The 18,389-nt window shown below is 33.4% G+C and overlaps 2 protein-coding genes across 11 annotated transcripts in view; both read left to right on the forward strand.

The window, feature by feature from the left end:
• LOC134840114 (prefoldin subunit 2-like) overlaps nt 1–18,389 on the forward strand; it is a 463,905-nt gene that overhangs the window by 263,868 nt on the left and 181,648 nt on the right. The gene's annotated exons all lie outside the window — the stretch shown is intronic.
• LOC134840526 (dual specificity calcium/calmodulin-dependent 3',5'-cyclic nucleotide phosphodiesterase 1C-like) overlaps nt 1–18,389 on the forward strand; it is a 188,055-nt gene that overhangs the window by 60,136 nt on the left and 109,530 nt on the right. The window contains exon 1 of one of the 10 annotated variants that reach the window (XM_063856398.1): nt 1,656–1,930. The exons of 7 other annotated variants lie outside the window; for them this stretch is intronic. In XM_063856398.1, coding sequence (XP_063712468.1) covers nt 1,870–1,930 — 61 coding nt within the window. In that variant the 5' untranslated portion in view covers nt 1,656–1,869. Of the gene's footprint in view, nt 1–1,655; nt 1,931–2,816; nt 2,963–3,062; nt 3,136–18,389 lie in introns of those variants that run through there. 2 more of the 10 variants (XM_063856397.1, XM_063856402.1) reach the window with 2 other exon arrangements.

The following is an 18,389-nucleotide window of genomic DNA, read 5'->3' on the forward strand; positions in this document are numbered from 1 at the left end:
GCTAAATTTATTCGTTTTTTTTTTACTTTAGAATGCAATTTTGAGTTTTTGCTTTCTAAATGATACGTTAATACACGCTCAATTTTTTGCACTTTCCATAAAGTGTGGGGAGTTTTCAAAAAAAGTCCAAAAATCACGTTTTCTTACGAATCTTCTTTTTTTCAATTGAGGTATCAAAAATTGAAGGGCAAAGAATTTTTCAAAGACGCTGAAGGGCAGTCGGAGTATTCAAGATTTTGGTCTGATACAAGCACTTTTGTTGAAATTCTTCTCTGAAGTTATACAGTGCAAACTGTTCTTCTCAAACTGGTTTAAAGTTAGACAAAGTGAAAACAATAAAAATTAAGAGAACAAAACATTAATATAGTGCAAATTATTTAGCAAAATTGCAACCAAGATCTTACCTCAAAAATGGGTCATTTCGATTCTTTTCTAATTTACAAAAACTACGCTGAAACTATCAATTTGATTGATGAAAAAATTAAAAATTTTCTACACAGCCCAACAGAGTTCTAGAAAAATGAAGCTTTCAAAAATCTGTATAGAAAATTTTTTTGGTTGATAACCAATAAAGGTCATTTTTTTCTATACAAAAATCGAAAAGTTTGCTTAAAATCAAATTTAAAACCTATTACTAATTTTTTTTGGAAAATTTAGCCTTTTAGAGGGCTGTGTAAGAGGTTTTTCGATTAAAAAAAGTTTTCTGCAATCAAATTGGCAGTTTCAGCGTAATTCTTGATTAATTAGGAAAAAGTGAAAACAACCCATTGTTGAGATTGAATTTTGGTTGCAAGTTTCGTAAAATAAAATGCACCGTTTGAATTCTGGCGAAATTCTAAGCAACTGTTGTTCTCTTCAGTTTTTGTTCAATTTTAACCTAATTTGAGAAAAAAGCATTTGAAATTTCTTTTTTTTTCCGGATAATTTAAATCAACTCTCTGTAGTTCAGGGGTGGATCTAGGATTTATTTTCTCAAAGGGGGGACTGGATTTTCAAAAAAATTCGGAAACTTTGTCGACTTTTTTTCTAAATCGACCAAATTAACAAATTGATTTTCCGAGCACTGCACTAAAAATACCCGGTTTTAGACAAATTTTCTGCGCCGCAGGCAAAGTTTTGAAAAAATATGCCAAAAAAGCGTTTTTAGGCACTTTTTCTATAGAATTTGACCAAAAAATCGCGTTGTTCCGGCGCGCGCTCCCCCTCAAAATTAGTATGTATTTGGGCAAAGGCGCCTTTAGAAAAATTTTAGGGTCCGCCCGCCAAGAATAGATATCTCGAAATAGTACAAAAGGGGGACCCTTTGGATCGGCAGATGGTCGAATCCCTGAGAGAGAGCGTCCCCCCCCCCCTAAATCCGCCCCTGCTGTAAGTAAGATTTTTTCTGCCATAGCAAGCTGCAGATCCCCACTTAAAAGCATCTCAAGTCTTTTGAAGTTATTTCAACTGCTGGAGTTGAGGAAGCTGCTTGATCTGCTTGACAATTTTGACGCTATTTAGCCGAACCGATCCATCTTTTCCCGCTCAAAAAAGTGTTTCAATTTTAGCTGTTTTCCAGGTCATATGAGAATTAAAGTGTAAAATTTGCTACAATCTTTGCTTTGCTTAACATTTTCAAACAAATGCATTAATTCGGCTCGAAAGTTAAACGGAACCGCCTTAACCACAAACATCTCCCCTATGCTTTAGAGATTTCCTTAATCCCTTAGCGGTTTTTTAAACGAATCGAGCTTCAAAATAAATGGCCAAACTTTTATTTTCTAAGGTGTGAATTATCACACAAGTTTTCGTAGACCACACAGATAGTAAAAATTACAGATTATCAAAAAAAAATTGTTGAATCTACTTTGTCTGAAAACTGCTTTTTAAATGCTTTCAAAATCGAAAACGAGAAAAATGAGAGCGTCAGTCAAATATGCTGTCGAAAACAGTAAGTAATTTTTTCTCTGTTAGGTCCAACACACAATAACGAAGCGAAAACCGCTTCAATACATACCATTCTTTGTTTTTCGATAAATCTTGAGGGCAAAATTGTTATACTTCTCGTACAATTACAAGTCAAATCAAATTCCAAATTTTTTATTCAAATTGGGTTCTTTCCTGGGTGAAATTTGTTCTAAAATCGGCAAAAATCTATGCATACGGTAGATGGTTTTTTTTATTCACTATCGGTCACGATAGTTTTTTTTATTCACTATATTATGTTTCGACGCCTCTGTAACGTATGCCTTCCATTTTAAGGCGAGTTAAGCCTCCATTTTAAACAGTAAAATATTTAAATTTGCTCTGTAATTGATAAAAAATCCAAGTTTGCGGTTGAGTTCTGGAGTGCTTTATTCATTAGTAAATTGAAAAATAGAAGAGGGAATTTAGGACAAAAGGAAGCGTGCTTTTTATCCTATTTCCTCAATTCTTAAGTGAAATCAAGTGCGTAATTCACGCTTTTTCCAAGTGCCCTGTCAAAAACAGTTGCTTTTTCCTCAATTTTTTCACTTTTTTGTATTTATCGCTCAAGTAAGACGCGAGAGGTTCGAAAATTTGTTTAAATATAAAGACAGGTTATTGACACTTAGGGTTTCAATTATCTAGATTTTAAAATTTCATTTTTCGTTCGCAAAAGTATTCTCAATTTTGCTGGTAAATTTATTTTGCATTTTCTTTTGCTTCAGTTTTGATTGACGGATTATATATTAACAAACAGCGCCTAATTTGCCTAAAATATTTCGAATTTGAGCTATATATTTTGATTTTTACTCAATTCCAAGATTTTTTGTTGAATAAGTATTTTACGACCATTTTACGATTATCTACTCAATTACCAAACTTAAATAAAAAAGAATGAGTTATTCGCAACATGATCGCAATAACCCAAATGTTCAGCCTGTCATATACAGAAGAAAAGTATGCATTATGCGCATGAACAAAAAAGTTCTAGGGGGTCCAATTAGTCCACCGACTACAGGTAAGCTTTCAAAAATTTACGCCAAAAATCAAAAATAGATAATCCTAATGAACTTGAGAAAAATGCTTCATATACAATGATAATTATTCCAGTTCAAATAGTTTATGTCAACCGTGACCAACATAATTCGATCTTCCTCTTCAGAAAAGAAAACCACACGTTTAAACTATGAGGTAAATTTTTTTGGAAGTATTTGGAAAAATTCAAAAAGTAACGAAAATTGCCGAATGCTGTGCAAGTAGCAGAGAAATTTTTGGTTTTTTCCCCAAATTGTGTCTTTCTTGGTTTTTTTTTCAAATTCTTTTTATTTTTCACGTTTTTTGCTCGCCCAGGGATTTTTAAATGATAAAATATTTTTAAAAGAGCTTTAATATGATAAAACTTTCGTTTTCCTGATTCCAATGATTTTTTGTGGTTCGATCTTGATTTTGCGTAAAAAACTAATAAAAAACTGAAACACACCCAAAAATAAGTTTATCCTTTTTTTCGGTGATCGCAACAAAAAATGTATTCACACCTGATCGTAGTGTTTTTCACCTGAAAGCCTGCTCTCACTCTAACCACTTTGAGTTTGACCCGAACAATTTTTCGCTCTCACTGTGGATCTAAAAACGAAAAAAGACCTTACGATTGCCAAATGAAACTGTGTCTCCTGTTTCTCTTGCCCTGAAGTTTTTTACATCGTTTTTCTTTGTTCAACTCCCTATTTTCAACAGTCCCTATTTCAAGCATTCCTATTCAACAGTCTGTGCCTTACGAGATGGTTTCATGACTAATATCTATAAACAGCTCAAACACATCAAGAATGGTAGCTATTATTACATTAGGAAACTACATAGACACTTTGGCCATAAGGTTTGCGCTACTATTTAGAAACTAAGAAGAAAGTTTGGCTTAGATCCGAGTGTCCCCCACCTGCCCATGTTTTAAAATTCTAAAAAAGCGTCGACACCCTTTTTTAACCGCTTTTTTGCTCCAACTCGGTTCAATCTTGATTAAGGTTGAATGCCAAAAGAGCAATTTGTCTCAAGAACATTACTGGTTCTTGTGGCTAGCTTGCAACGAGTTACCTAGTTATTGCTGAGAAACTAAGTCTTGCTGAGAAAAATAGCAGAATTAATATAGTGCGATTTGTTTGCCCTAATCAAGCTCAAAATTTATACCCAAAAACTCTTCATTTTTGGTAGTTTTTAAATTCGAAAATACGCCAAAACTATCAGTTCAAGTATTGGCAAAATTTTTATCACAGTGCGTCTTTTTTTTGCCCAAAAAGAACTTAGAAAGGGCATATTCTTCTGAGCTCTGTATAATTATATATTTTTCGGTTTGATAGCAAAAAACATGTTATTTTTGCTTTTCAAAAAACCCCTTTATGTTTTATACTCTATTTCGAAACGTTTTCCGCAGATTTTTAGATTTTTCTGCTGCGCTACATAAGAAGGGCATTGAAATATTTTTTCAACGATTGAAATATTGTGAAATTTTCAGATTGACTAAATTGTCACAAATGATCGTTTTTGGGCTTAAATTGGTGACTCAAATTTCGCTAAACAAATTGCACCAACTTACAATTGCTAAAATTTTAAGCGAATCTCGAGATGTTTCAAATATATTGTTGATTTTTTGGCATTAAACCAGCCCACTGGAAATCAACCTGAGAACAGAAAATTATTGTTGATATTTTGGAGAGAATATAGCTACGAAATTACCTGATCCCTTACAGCAGCACCAAAATTGATCTGAGTCGAAATTCAATGCTATCTTTTTAGTTTCAGCTGTAGTTCAACCAACTGTCGGAACGTGTCAATCAACTTAAATTCTCTCGTTAATAAATAGTCCTGTCAAAATAGTCAATGTTTTCATATTTGAATAACTTTTGGGCATGAAACTTAAAAGCACTTCTTATTTTGAGCCGGTTAGCAGCAAAAACAATTTAAAAAATTTTCATCTTTCGGGAAATTGTTTTTCAATTTTTTTCCTTAAGTCTCTCAACTGTTCATGAGCAGGTAATTTTCCTTCTACAGTTTTCAAATTTTCGACCGGCCATTTTTGACGGAGTTTCTATGCTTCATTTAAATATGCATCCTGAGATCTAAATCAAAGTTTTTTTCTAACTGATCATTTATCGCTAACTTAGAGGTATTAAAAAAACGCCTCGTTAACGAATTTGGGGTAATTAACCTAATATTTATATGAAGTAGAAGGCGATGAAACAATAACATTAACAATAACAATAACCCAAATTGAGTAAAATAGGCTATTTAATTTAGTAAACTACTTTTTTTGCAAAAGTTATTTTTTTCTAACCTAATATATCGCGTGAGGATCAATTGTTTTTGTATTTTTCGATAAAGTTCGAAACAATTTTAAAAAATTGTTTTGACAGATTCTATTTTGAAGGTTTTGTAGTTATTAGAAAAAATAAACAACATATCTAAATGACATATCCCTGACAAAATATTTTGGTTTTATGTTTAATTTATCAGTAATAAGTGCAAGAATTTAATCATAGACCTAAGCGATGTCTAAGTGCATTTAGATACAGGTTTTTTTCTTTGAGCATCTGAGAAAAGGTTGTGGAACCAACTCTAGATGTGACTACTCGGACGCTAGATAACTACGATAGACACAATTTTTACATACAAGAAACAACGTTTTGCGATTCTAATCTTATGGTCAAGTCTACAAAAACAAACTAAACCTAACAATTTTTTATTCAATCAAAATTTTCGGACTCTTTGGACAGGATCTAGTGCTAAAAAAGTATCAGCGACAATGCAGGCAGTCAAAAAACGCCCAATTTAAGCTAAAGTCTATGGCTCTACCAATTTCTGCAACACAAGCTTTTTTTTATGTAACCAATGCAAGTCAAAGTAGATGTAAAAATACATAACGTCAAATAGACTGTTAATTAGTCAGTGCAATTCAAAAGAGCTACGAATGCCTATCAAGTTGTGTAGCAGAGAAACCAAACCTTCAAATATCGCCGACAACAAAGTTCACCTCATTGACACGAAAATCGATAATTCTTTCAACTATCAGACATGGAGACAATCTTTCATAGTGTGCACGGAGACAAAAGGTTTTGAGAAAAAAAAGACCTCTTGAACTCCAATCAGCAAAACGAACTATATCAAAAACCCAAACTCAACATAGTCTGCTGGGATTGTAAGGGCTGAGGAGTTCTTTCTGGTTTTCAAAAACTTCATCGAGATAAACCTCAAAGAAATCAAAGGCGAGATCATCTAGCAGGACGACATATTGGTTTATGGAACCATTAGAGAGCAATACGAAAACCATATGTTGGCAGTGGACGGATTGTTGAAAGAAGAGGAGCTCCAAGGAAGCGAAATCAAGAGCTCCCGAAATGGAACTTGACGCTTGACGATTTGAAAAAAAATGAGGCACAAACATACCTGCGAACCGCAAAAAACTTCAATCATTTTGCGTAGTTGCAAAGTTCTATGGACAAATGATATCAATTTTGCTGCTTATAAACAGCTGCCAATCACTGACTTACGGAGTCTGAACTTAGAGTGGACGTACAAACATGAAAAATGTTTTCAGGAAAGGAATTTTGAACTGTTCGGAAAACCAGTTGTGAACCGGGCTCCCAAAGAAAACTATCGGCAGCCAAGTGCAAATAGTCATGCTAAAAAATGAGCTCCATTATCGTGTTTGTGGTGAAACAATTGAATCAGTTGTTACTCACGTGCACATCCATTCTGCGAACTAGTCATAAACGCTCGCATTACCTTCTTTGCTTCAGGGTAACCGAAAAAGGCATACCAAAAAGACAAACAGCCAGAATAACCAGATGAGCATCTGCAAAAATGAAATTTGACTAAAAATTCATTCAACTTTAATCCAGGAGAGCAAATACCGCATGCAAATACTACAAGTAGACTATGTTTTGCCGGTATAACAAAAAAAATTCTCTGAAATCAACACATGATTAATCACAAATGCTTAATCTCAATGACACCAAAAACCATCATCAAGTAAACAAAAATTTTCAAAACGTTCCCACAGAAGTTAAGAGCGAAGATTACAGACAAGGCTCAGAAATAAAATCACAGTTCAAGAAACAAGCTGAAACGCTGAAGATTTGAAAAGACTTCATTTACATGACGGTTAATGGTAGATGATGCTCTCCAAAACGCATCCAGGAAAAACATGTGATTGATGTGGATTGATTTCTTATTAGACGGGATATCTACCAAAACAAGAGACCATTACAAGGAAATCAGTCTGCAAGTGGCCGGAAGCAGGTATATGGGAACAAATCGATAGAAACAGAGCGCATTTAGAAACAAACCTCCTAGTTCAAAGTTGACGCAGGAAATAGCAGTTGGATTGAAACGTTCCCGCTATCGATAGAATTTTTTTTTATCTGGCAGTAGTCTTTGGCAGATTTGACATACCGAAAATTGTGGACTCTGATGATGAGAAACAAGTTTATTACGAAAGTTGTCGACCTTGGTCAAATTTGGCTAAAAAAAGTTGGAATTTCCAATCTACCTCCCACCAAAAAATGGACTGGCTGAAATGGAAGTTTAGTCAATTAAACATGCCAATAAGCTGTAAGAAATTGGTCATTTTTCTAACCTCATCAATTACCATTACATATTAAAAAATCCACCAAAGCCATACAAAACATCAGCAAAAAATTAATTAGTACAAAAAACTAGCTTGGCGTCAATACCACAATTTGACGTTTGCGAACAAAGATTGTTGAAAACAAAAAAAACACCGGAACCAAAGCCTACAACTTTCATCAATCGACGTCTGAACAAAAATTACATGGGATTAAATTGTCAGCTGGAGGTTTACCGAAAATTTATAGTTTCAATTTTTGTTTATCAATCCTATCAATGATAATAGGTAGGAGAATTTTGGAAAATTTGGACAAAAAAATGCGTTTTTTTTGGCGTGCGCTCCCCCTCAAAGTTAGTATATATTGGCGCCAAAGGCGCCTTTAGAAAAATTTTAGGATCGGTCGGTCAAAAATGGAATTCTTGAAAAGTACCAAAGGGCAGGGTGTCGAATCCCTGAGGGGGGGGGGGGGGAAGAAGCGTCCGCCACCTCCCGCCCCCCCCCTGGTCAAAGCATTTTGAGTTTGAAATCTTTCAAGTAATGAATCTTCATACTAGCTTTCTTGCTTTGAGCCGGTTCTTGTAAAATTTTTGAGCTCCAATTCTTCCAACCACGATTAAGGTTGTAAGTTTTATTCATAGAGTTTCCAATTTTTCTACTGGCCATTTTTAGTAATTTCTTAAAATCATTCTATCAAAATGCGTTTTGAGCTCTAAATTAAGTTTCTGCTTGTTTTTGATCTTTTACTTTCAAGTTCTGGGAGTTAAAAAAAACACTAAGTTGGCCAATCAGAAATAATCAATCGCGCACTTTAGTGTTTTATAAAAGTAGTAATTAATCCAAATTGACTGAGGCAGGCTGCTTAGACTAATGAATACCATATGATATGCAAACTGTATCATAGTCAAATTTACCTGGTGTATGGAAATCATTTGTGCTTGTTTCAGTCAAAAAGGTCAATAAGTTCAGAATTTCAACAAGAATTTATTTTAAAAACCTTTCCCCAAAGATTTCAAAAAGTAGTATGACTTTGACTGTTAAGGGCTTCGCCTTGGTAGGAGTAAATTATGATCGTTTTTTGGACAATATTTTATTAATTAATGGATTGTGCATTGATACAAAGCCGCCATCAAAAAACTTGTTTTTCGCTGGGAAAAAATGGTATCAAAAACTTTATAAACAAAAAAATGTTGGAAGATTCTGGGCTGTTTTTATGTTCTCGCCTTTAATGTGACATAAGTTGTCAATGTTATAAGTTGTATTGCAATTCAGCATATCTGAAAATTGTTTTTTTTTAGCAAAAATATTTTTTTGTCAAAGTGACCTTTGGGTACCTGCTGCATATTTGATACGCTATATGATATTGTATTTTTGCGTTTTTGGAGTTTCATGTTGCTTCACTTATTTCTTTTAACGAAAAATGATCTTATGATTATATAAAATGTAGTTTTAAATTTGAGCTCATCGTGATTCGGGTTGTATGCAAAACTCTAACAAAAGATGGTTATTGAAAAAATCGAGACTTGCTCGGATAAAAACTAGCGTGTGTTCAAATGCTCCGTCTTTTTTTTCAAAAACTGGAACGAAAAAAAAATGTTCTCTATTTTACAGCCACGTTTCAAACGTTCAATTACTATGTAAAGAGTTCATTTTGGAACAATTAAATTAAAAGACTGAGATTTTTTTGCAACTAATATCCTAATTCACAATTTTGATTAACAGCCAACACATACATAATTAGCGAACAAGCTACTGAATTTGTAAGGACACAAAACCAATCTACAAATCTACATCGTGTAAAACAAAATACGTCCCTTGAAACATTTTTTGAGCTTTAGTTTTCTGGTATTGATCAATTGTGCATTTTGATTCATTTTGTTGACCAATTTTTTGCGGTTTTTCAATGAATTTTTTTCAACGTCTGATTTTAATGCCTATTTGCTCAGGATAAAACTAAACGAAAGTATTATAAAGAAAAAATTAGAAAAAATTTTTGTGAAAAAACTCTGAAATCGGTTTAATTATTCTGATGTTGCGAATAAGTTGATTTTGATTGTAAGAAATGCAAAGCCTACCAAATGTGGCCGTGATATCATACTATTTGGCAATTCTATAGACTTTCTGGTTAATTAAGTTAGTTTGAGCTTACTGCTGACCGATCAATTTTTGAATTTTTGAATTGAACTTCATAAGACTCTGAATAAAAACTATCCCAGGTTGTGATTAAGTGTAAGAAATCTCCGTTTGAAAAAATGACGAAAGCTGATTAACCTGAACAAAAGTGTTTTTCAAGTTTTTTTTCTTAAGTTTAGAACGTTTTTATTTGGATAAAAGCTGTGAGAAAAAAATGAATACAATTTGATATGCAAAATGTATCATAGTCAAATTTATCTGTTGTATGGAAATCATTTGTGCTTGTTTCAGTCAAAAAGGTCAATAAGTTCAGAATTTCAACAAGAATTTATTTTAAAAACCTTTCCCCAAAGATTTCAAAAAGTAGTATGACTTTGACTGTTAAGGGGTTCGCCTTGGTAGGAGTAAATTATGATCGTTTTTTGGACAATATTTTATTCATTGATGGACTGTGCATTGAAACAAAGCCGCCATCAAAAAACTTGTTTTTCGCTGGGAAAAAATGGTATCAAAAACTTTATAAACAAAAAAATGTTGGCAGATTCTGAGCTGTTTTTATGTTCTTGCCTTTAATGAGGCATAAGTTGTCAATGTTATAAGTTGTATTGCAATTCAGCATATCTGAAAATTGTTTTTTTTTTAGCAAAAATATTTTTTTGTCAAAGTGAACTTTGGGTACCTGCTGCATATTTGATACGCTATATGATATTGTCTTTTTGCAATTTTTTGCGTTTTTGGAGTTTCATGTTGCTTCACTTATTTCTTTTAACGAAAAATGATCTTATGATTATATAAAATGTAGTTTTAAATTTGAGCTCAGCTTGATTCGGGTTGTATGCAAAACTCTAACAAAAGATGGCTATTGAAAAAATCGAGACTTGCTCGGATAAAAACTAGCATGTGTTCAAATGCTCCGTCTTTTTTTCAAAAACTGGAACGAAAAAAGTTTTTCTGTATTTTACAGCCACTTTTCAAACGTTCAATTACTATGTAAAGAGTTCATTTTGGAACAATTAAGTTAAAAGACTGAAATTTTTTTGCAACTAATATCCTAATTCACAATTTTGATTAACAGCCAACACATATTTAGCGAACAAGCTACTGAATTTGTAAGGACACAAAAGCAATCTACAAATCTACATCGTGTAAAACAAAATACGTCCCTTGAAACATTTTTTGAGCTTTAGTTTTCTGTTATTGATCAATTGTGCATTTTGATTCATTTTGTTGACCAATTTTTTGCGGTTTTTCAATGAATTTTTTTCAACGTCTGACTTCAATGCCTATTTGCACAGGATAAAACTAATCGAAAGTATTATAAAGAAAAAATTAAAGAAAATTTTTGTGAAAAAACTCTGAAATCGGTTTAATTATTCTGATTTTGCAAATAAATTGATTTTGATTGTAAGAAATGCAAAGCCTACCTAATGTGGTCGTGATATCATACTATTTGACAATTCTATAGACTTTCTGGTTATTTAAGTTAGTTTGAGCTTACTGCTGACCGATCAATTTTTGAAACTTTGATTTGAACTTCATAAGACTCTGAATAAAAACTATCCCAGGTTGTGATTAAGTGTAAGAAATCTCCGTTTGAAAAAATGAGGAAAGCTGATTAACCTGAACAAAAATGTTTTTCAAGTTTTTTTTCTTAAATTTAGAACGTTTTTATTTGGATAATAGCTGTGACAAAAAACATTCAGTGAGAAACGGTTGATTAAAAGTACCGCAAAACACAAAAATTAATGAAGACAGAAAAATTTTAAAACAAGAGCCTGTCGCAGGCCACGGCCATTTTTCAAAAAAAGTAGGGTTGATTGAAAAAAAAACACATGAAACTGTTTGAAAATCCTATAAACTCAAACTAGGACTGAAAAGGTTTTGATATGAATACGAACCAAATCACTGAGTTCTGCGGTAAAGAGGGGTGGTTTTTTAAAAAAAAATTCAAGATTTTTTGTCAACATTTTTAGGTCAACTAAGTTGATTTTCTGAATTCGCCTTAAGCAATAGCGAGATATCGCGTATATCAGCGCCCTGAATGTTCCAATTGCACTTTAAAGCTAATTGAAAAGTTTTGTTGCGGCTCAATATGGGGTGAATTTGTTCTCTGCCTACGCCTCTAATAAAAACGCAATATGTAGCGTGTTAATTATCCCAAGTTGACCAGATTAGCAATGTTGAAACACCAAGAACTTAACAAAAAACTTGAATTCCCGATATGAATTTTTTTCAGATGGCATTAAATTGTTCGATCAAAAACGCTTAATCGGAAAGTCGAAAATTGATTCTATAAAAAACGACCCAATCATAAATATTCCAATTTTTCTTCGAAAGTCGGAACAGCAAGACAACCAGTATTTTGGACAAAAACTGAATGATCCGAATGCCGCTTAATTGGTCTCAAATATTATGTTGAATGAAATTTTGATAAGTTACAAACTTTCAAAAGCAAAAATAAACAAGACTGCTCGTATCAGGGCAAAGACTTGAATGTTCCGACTGCCTTTTAAGGTTTATGGAGCAGTATTAACATTTAAAAACTCAATGAAATAAAATAAAATGAAAAAAAATTTTTCTAAAATTTGAATTTTTTTATGAAAATCATTACCCCACACGCCATAAAAGGAACAAAAGGATAGATTTCGCTCCTTCTAACAAACAATTATGGCAAATAAGATTCTTTTGACCAATTTGGAACGATTTCTATGATGGATTAACTCTCGGTTTACGCGTTAATAGCGCGAAATATATCGCGCTTTAATTGTCCCAAATTGGCCAAAATGGCAATCTTTAAACCCCCGTAACTTTACAAAAAACGATCACAGGTGAAATATCTTTTCAAATTTGAGCTCAGAACAACAATACCTTTCGAATGATATACAAAAATTCCGTCAAAAATGGCTAGTTAAAAAGTCGAAATTTGTCTGAAGAAAAAAAAAACCCACCCGAGCACAAATATTCCGTTACTTTCGTATCGAAAGTCGGAACAAAAATAAAGCGCTTATTTGGAGCAATTATGAGTGCGGGATAAAGTGCCACTTATAGATAATTAATGTACTGACACTGTTAAAAACTAATAAAGCAATTTCAACCGCAGTTAGGCTAGTGAGTTATAACCGAGGTGGTTAACTCATAGAGTAATTTCGGATAGGGTACACCGTCTGCTCGTCACGCTATCTTATTTTCGGCCGGATAGATTCGTGCAACTTCTTAGTCTAATACCGATCCTAATCTTACTCTTATACTATCTAGTCTCAGGTTGTTTAACTAGTCTCTGCTAGGCTCAATAGATCTAGGGTATACTGGTTTATTGCGGCTGCTGAAGTTCTCTTGGAGAGTCAACTAATTTCTAAGTTAAATTCAAATCTCTCTGGTGCTGAAATTACAAGTAATTTCAGCACTTACAAAAAAGTGGGTTGTTAGTTAGATGAATCATGATTGGTTAATATTAAATACTTTACAATGGTAAAATATCTAATTTATCCAATCATAAAATGTAGTTTAGATCAGGTTCCACCCATCCGGGTTTTACAGAGTTTTTTAGAATAGTCTTCTGTAATTCAAAGGATGGATGATGGACGTTGGTATTTGGCGAACATCATAATTCTTCTGGGTTTTCGTGTTAGAGAAGTTCCAGGTTCAATCGCTGTGTCTTCTCATGACAACGACTGGGTTTTCGCAACAAACTCAAATCTGATTTCAGAATGGTTGGCTATGACAGGTTTTTCTGTTCCATGTAGAGAACTTCTTTTGGGTTGACCTTGTCTGGGAATGGCGTGGAGATTGTGCGTGGAGGGGATGCCTGGTTACTCGGATCTGTACGTATACTTGAACATCGAGGTGGTCATTGGTCTAGTTCAATGAAGTCCTTTTCTGCGAAGTCAAGTCGTACTCTAAATCCTTTGAGTTGTGATTGTGGGCGGCATATTGATTGTGGTTGGCCATTCTTTTTCGAGTGTAGTGGAGTCATTTTGTCTTTGGATGTTCGTCTTTGGTGTTGTATGCTGATCTATATACTGCAGGGTATAATTTACATTTTATAAAATTTTTATTAGTTTGGTGTTTTAATTATGATTTTGGTTAGTTGTTTTCACAAAAGCTTTTTGTTTTAGTTCAGTTATTTTGAAGAGTTACTCACCCTTGAGTACCTCTTATTAAAAATAGAAGTGTGTTCACAAAGCGTGGATGTAGCGCGGTGGGTTAGGCCGGCTATAGAGCATGCTCAGGACGTCCTCTCTGGTGGGTTAGGCCAGGAGTGGGAGTATAATTTCGTGCGGTTTCTGTGAGGGGTCCTGTTATGTGATAACGTTTTATGTTGGGTTTATTGTGGTTTTTCTTATGTTTCGTTGGTTGTGTCCTTTTTTCAAAAATCAAATTGTTTTTGGTATGGGTTTGTCTTTCGACTTTTTTGTGTTTTATTATTTCTTTCTTAGACTTTATAATAGTCTTCAAAAGAATAAATTATCCAGTTTTAAACTGGGTTAATCCGGTTTGGGTACCGTTGGTTTCCTTTTCTTAGTCATGCTGTTATTCTATGTGTTGTGGTGTTTAGTAAGCTGCGTTGGTTAGTTTTGTTTAGTATATAATTCCTTTCCAACCGGGTTAAAGGAAAGTTTGAAACTTGTTATCGTGTGTTAGAGCTGTTGAGTGTGAAAGCTTGAAACTGAAATTCATTATTTAAACAATTCTTTGTGGGCGAGCTGTGCGAGTATGGATAGAATTCTTGTGCGAGTGAATGGAATATCAAAAGGTTAGTACTGCATTTTCGTCTTATCAATTTACTACATAGAATTTCAATTTTACTGCTAGTTTTGGGTAAAAATTAAGTTACAAATTTTCATCATTATTAGAATTACTGCTTTTAGGGAAATAATTTATAAATTAAATTACTACATTGGTATGAACTTTATTTAATTTAGCTGGTGCAAAAGATTATTAGAGTTTTGAACAATTTGAAGAAGTTTTCTATTTTTTATTTTTCTTTTGTGTATTTTGCAGATGATCGTGAGATGAAGACTAAAAATCTAAATAAAACATGGATGAAGAATGGTTAGTGTTTTATTTTAAATTTATTAGTTAAAAATATGAGAATTTATACTTACCTGTTAGTCGTCGGGGAAAAAACCGTGGGGGAAGATGTCGTGGATTATGTCGCAATTTGTTAGTAACTTTGCTAGTATGCGAATGATGTTTTTAGTTTGAAGCAGTGGCCAAAGCAATTGAAGTGCTTTAATGGTTTTTAGTTCTTCAGTGCCAACTGCAAAATCATAAGGTGTGTTTTGGATGAGATTATATAATTTGTGGTTATATTTAGTGTTGTGGATGAATTCTAATATGGGGATTTCTATAGGTTGAACAAATTCATGTGGGATAAGGAAGGGTCTGGATTCTTCTGCGTTGAAGGTCTTTGTGATGGGACAAAAAATATACATTTGGGTTATGGGATCATAATTGCGAAGAATACTGTGAAGGTTAGTATCTTTGATGCAATATGTGAAGTTAAGAAAAAATGGTGAAGTGTACTTAGAGTTAATAAATTGAAAACGGTGGTGTGGTTGTCTTGATGGAGCGTGTAGATCAAAGTGATTTTGTATGAAGCGATAATATGTATATGTGTGGGTTTGCTTAGTGCGTAACATAATATCGTGTGAGCAGTGCAAATCTCGTTCATGTGGTGCAAGGAAATGAAAGGTTAGTGAAAATAATTGAAATTTTTCTTTAAAACTTTCGTAAGCTTTTGTGTCGGTTAGTGCTTCAGAAATGATGTGGTCGAATTTGCGATAAAATATATTGAGTGTAAATACATATGGTGTTTTGATGAAAAATTTTTCTGTGATTTGTGGGTTAGCGAAACGGTCATCATCTAAAAATTGGTCTTGGTTAGTTCGGATGATGTTGTGATCGTAATATTCTAGCGTGTATTCGTTAGCTCGAGGTGCAGTGTATGTTTTTAGTGACTTTTTATATCCTATATAAGTAAATTGTCTATGTGATAGTGGATGGTTATGTGGTAGGGGTGGTAACTGTGGTGCTGTAGGCGTTATGTCTACATTGTTATGTTCTTCGTCGTATGTGTTCTGTCTTGTTGCTATTTTTGTGTTGTATTCTTTTATTTGTGCGTCTAAAAGAATTTTGTTTATTGATGATGAAAAAATTCCAAAAAACCCTGCAAATAGTATGCGTGCCACACTTGCTTGTCTATTTACTTGTGTGTGTATAGCGCATGTATTATAGATTCCTTTTAAAAGCGAAAAAAGAAATCCTATAAAGTTAAACATTGCGTATAAAATAGTTAATTTTTCTAAGATTTAGTAGGGCCATCCTAGAAAATCGAGAATTTCATTTTTTAGTGTAACAAAGCTAAAAATATTTATAGGTGAAATATCTTGTGGTCTATATTTTTCACCGTTTAGATATATATAGTCTTTAATGTCTTTAAAATATCCACTATAGTCTTGTGTATAAATATCTGCAAATCCTGCGGTTTCGGCAAGTTTGCGTAAGTTTTGGTCAATTGACTGTCTTTGTATAGTGTCCATTTGTGTTAGTAATTCTTGGAATTGTTGTGTTCTAATGTGATGTTGGATATCGGATTTTGAATATATTCCAATTGATTGTAGGTCAATATTTGGGTTTCGAGCAATAGCTCTGATGCTTTCAGGTGAAAATTTTTTGAGTGATTGCATTAATGTGGGATATGGGGTAAGAAGGTAATATTTATCTTCATCAGGGTTCAGTTGAACTACATTGTGGCTATTTTCTGATCCACATGGGACTGCGGTATCCCAAAAATAGGTTCGTCTTGAAAGCGTGTCAACGAAATGTACTTTATTCTTATAAAAGATAGGGATTCTTTTATAGCATCGTTTATCTTCAAAAACATATAGTGGTGATACTTTTTTGGTACAGGTATAAAACCATAAAATGTTTCCTTCATAGTCTAAAAAATTTGATCTATTTCCTGATAGTAAATATCCTGCGTAGGTTATTTTTAATACTGCTAGTGCAAGTGATTGTAGGATTTGTGTCCTTTCTAATTCGCATAGCTGGTGAAGTGTTTCTAATTCAGAGAGTGACATTTCTTGAAAAATTCGGCTAAATGTGTAGTGAATATCATAGTGGATGTTACCGAAATATGTACTATTCATTAGTGATAGTTCTTGTAAACGTGTGCTTCTAGTGTTATGGGGCTTTAGATGTCCACCAGGTTGTCTTTTACTTTTTTGAAAATCAACTGGTATATATGATGTTCCTTCGTTTATGGGGTGACTTGTGGCGTATGGGTCGATTTTTACTTTTCCAGTGGTCATGTCGAATCCTTTTTCGTATTCAACTAATATCTCGGAGTATTGTGTTTTGTGAAGTGGATTTCTGTATTTACATGCAAGTTCTGTTTCTTGATATATTTGAAAACGTGTCAATTTATTTTCTATATTGTGTATGTTTCTAAAATTTGAACTTTGTCTTCGTGATGGATGGACTTGTTCATATGGAATTGATTGTACAAAATATTTTTCGTGAAATTTTATCATACGAGCATGTATTTTTGCTACTTGAAATGTTGTACATGTGTCTTCGGGGAACCAAACAATTGTTGCTTGTGTTCGTGTTGTAGGGTCACAATAGCCTTGATCGTTTTTACAAGGTAATCTAATTCCTTGATAGATCATGGTGTTGTCAGATAAATCGCGTGTGAGTTGTATTTTTTCAAGTTGTATTTTCCAATCGAAAAACATTATTTCTTGATATCCTTTATTTTTTGTGTCTGCTTTGCAGTTTGATGGGTTATTTATACCAATATGTGGTATCCAGTGTTTATCGTGTATGTCATAAGTTAATCTTCCGTGTGCGCCGTTGTATGGGTATTTTTCATCTAATTTTATATGTCCTTGATATCTTTCAAGTTCTGCTTGATGTACAGAATCTGCAAAAACTTGGAAATATACTAATTTTCTATCTGTGTTTTTATTTCTTGTGATATTGAGTCTTAGTAACTCGTTTTTACAATCTTCGGGATTGAGGTGTAAAAGTCGTTCGATATTACTCTGGTAGAATGATTCGTGGTCAAGTCGGTTTTTATTTCCATTTGAGACTTGTGAACAATGTACTTTCTTCTCGGAAAATGTTGCTGTGAATTTATATCCTATAACTGTTGTTGCTCGGGCTTTTGAATAAAGTGTCGCTATTACATTTGTTGTTTCTATGGCTTGTGGTTCTGTTTCGCATTGTGATACTTGATTTATTGCATATTTGTGTAATGTTTTTTGTTCGTTTTCTTCACAATCGTAATGTGTTACTAATAAATCTTGGGGTCCTGTGCGGGGGGAAGGGTTTATGTTTTCATTTGAGGTTATTAGAAAAAGGAGTTGGAGAAAAATTAAAATTTTTAGAATATACATGTGTATGACAATCCTGAGTATGGGTTATAAAATGTGATGTAACCAATTGTCTTTTTGGTATATCTGTCGTATTTGTATATCACTTCAGTTGTTATAAACGGTGGTGGTAGGGATTGAGCTGTTATATTTGGTGGGTTTAATGGATAGGGATGTTGAGTAATGTTGTTTAATTTAACCGTGATTTCGAATTTTAATTGTAGACTATTTTGTTGGAGTATTTGGATGTTATGATCACGAATGTCTTCGTGAATGTCTTGTCTATATTGTAGTCTATTTAGTGCCCAGTTGTGGAGTCG

The sequence above is a fragment of the Symsagittifera roscoffensis genome, chromosome 2 (assembly GCF_963678635.1).
Source record: "Symsagittifera roscoffensis chromosome 2, txSymRosc1.1, whole genome shotgun sequence".
Lineage (NCBI taxonomy): Eukaryota > Metazoa > Xenacoelomorpha > Acoela > Convolutidae > Symsagittifera > Symsagittifera roscoffensis.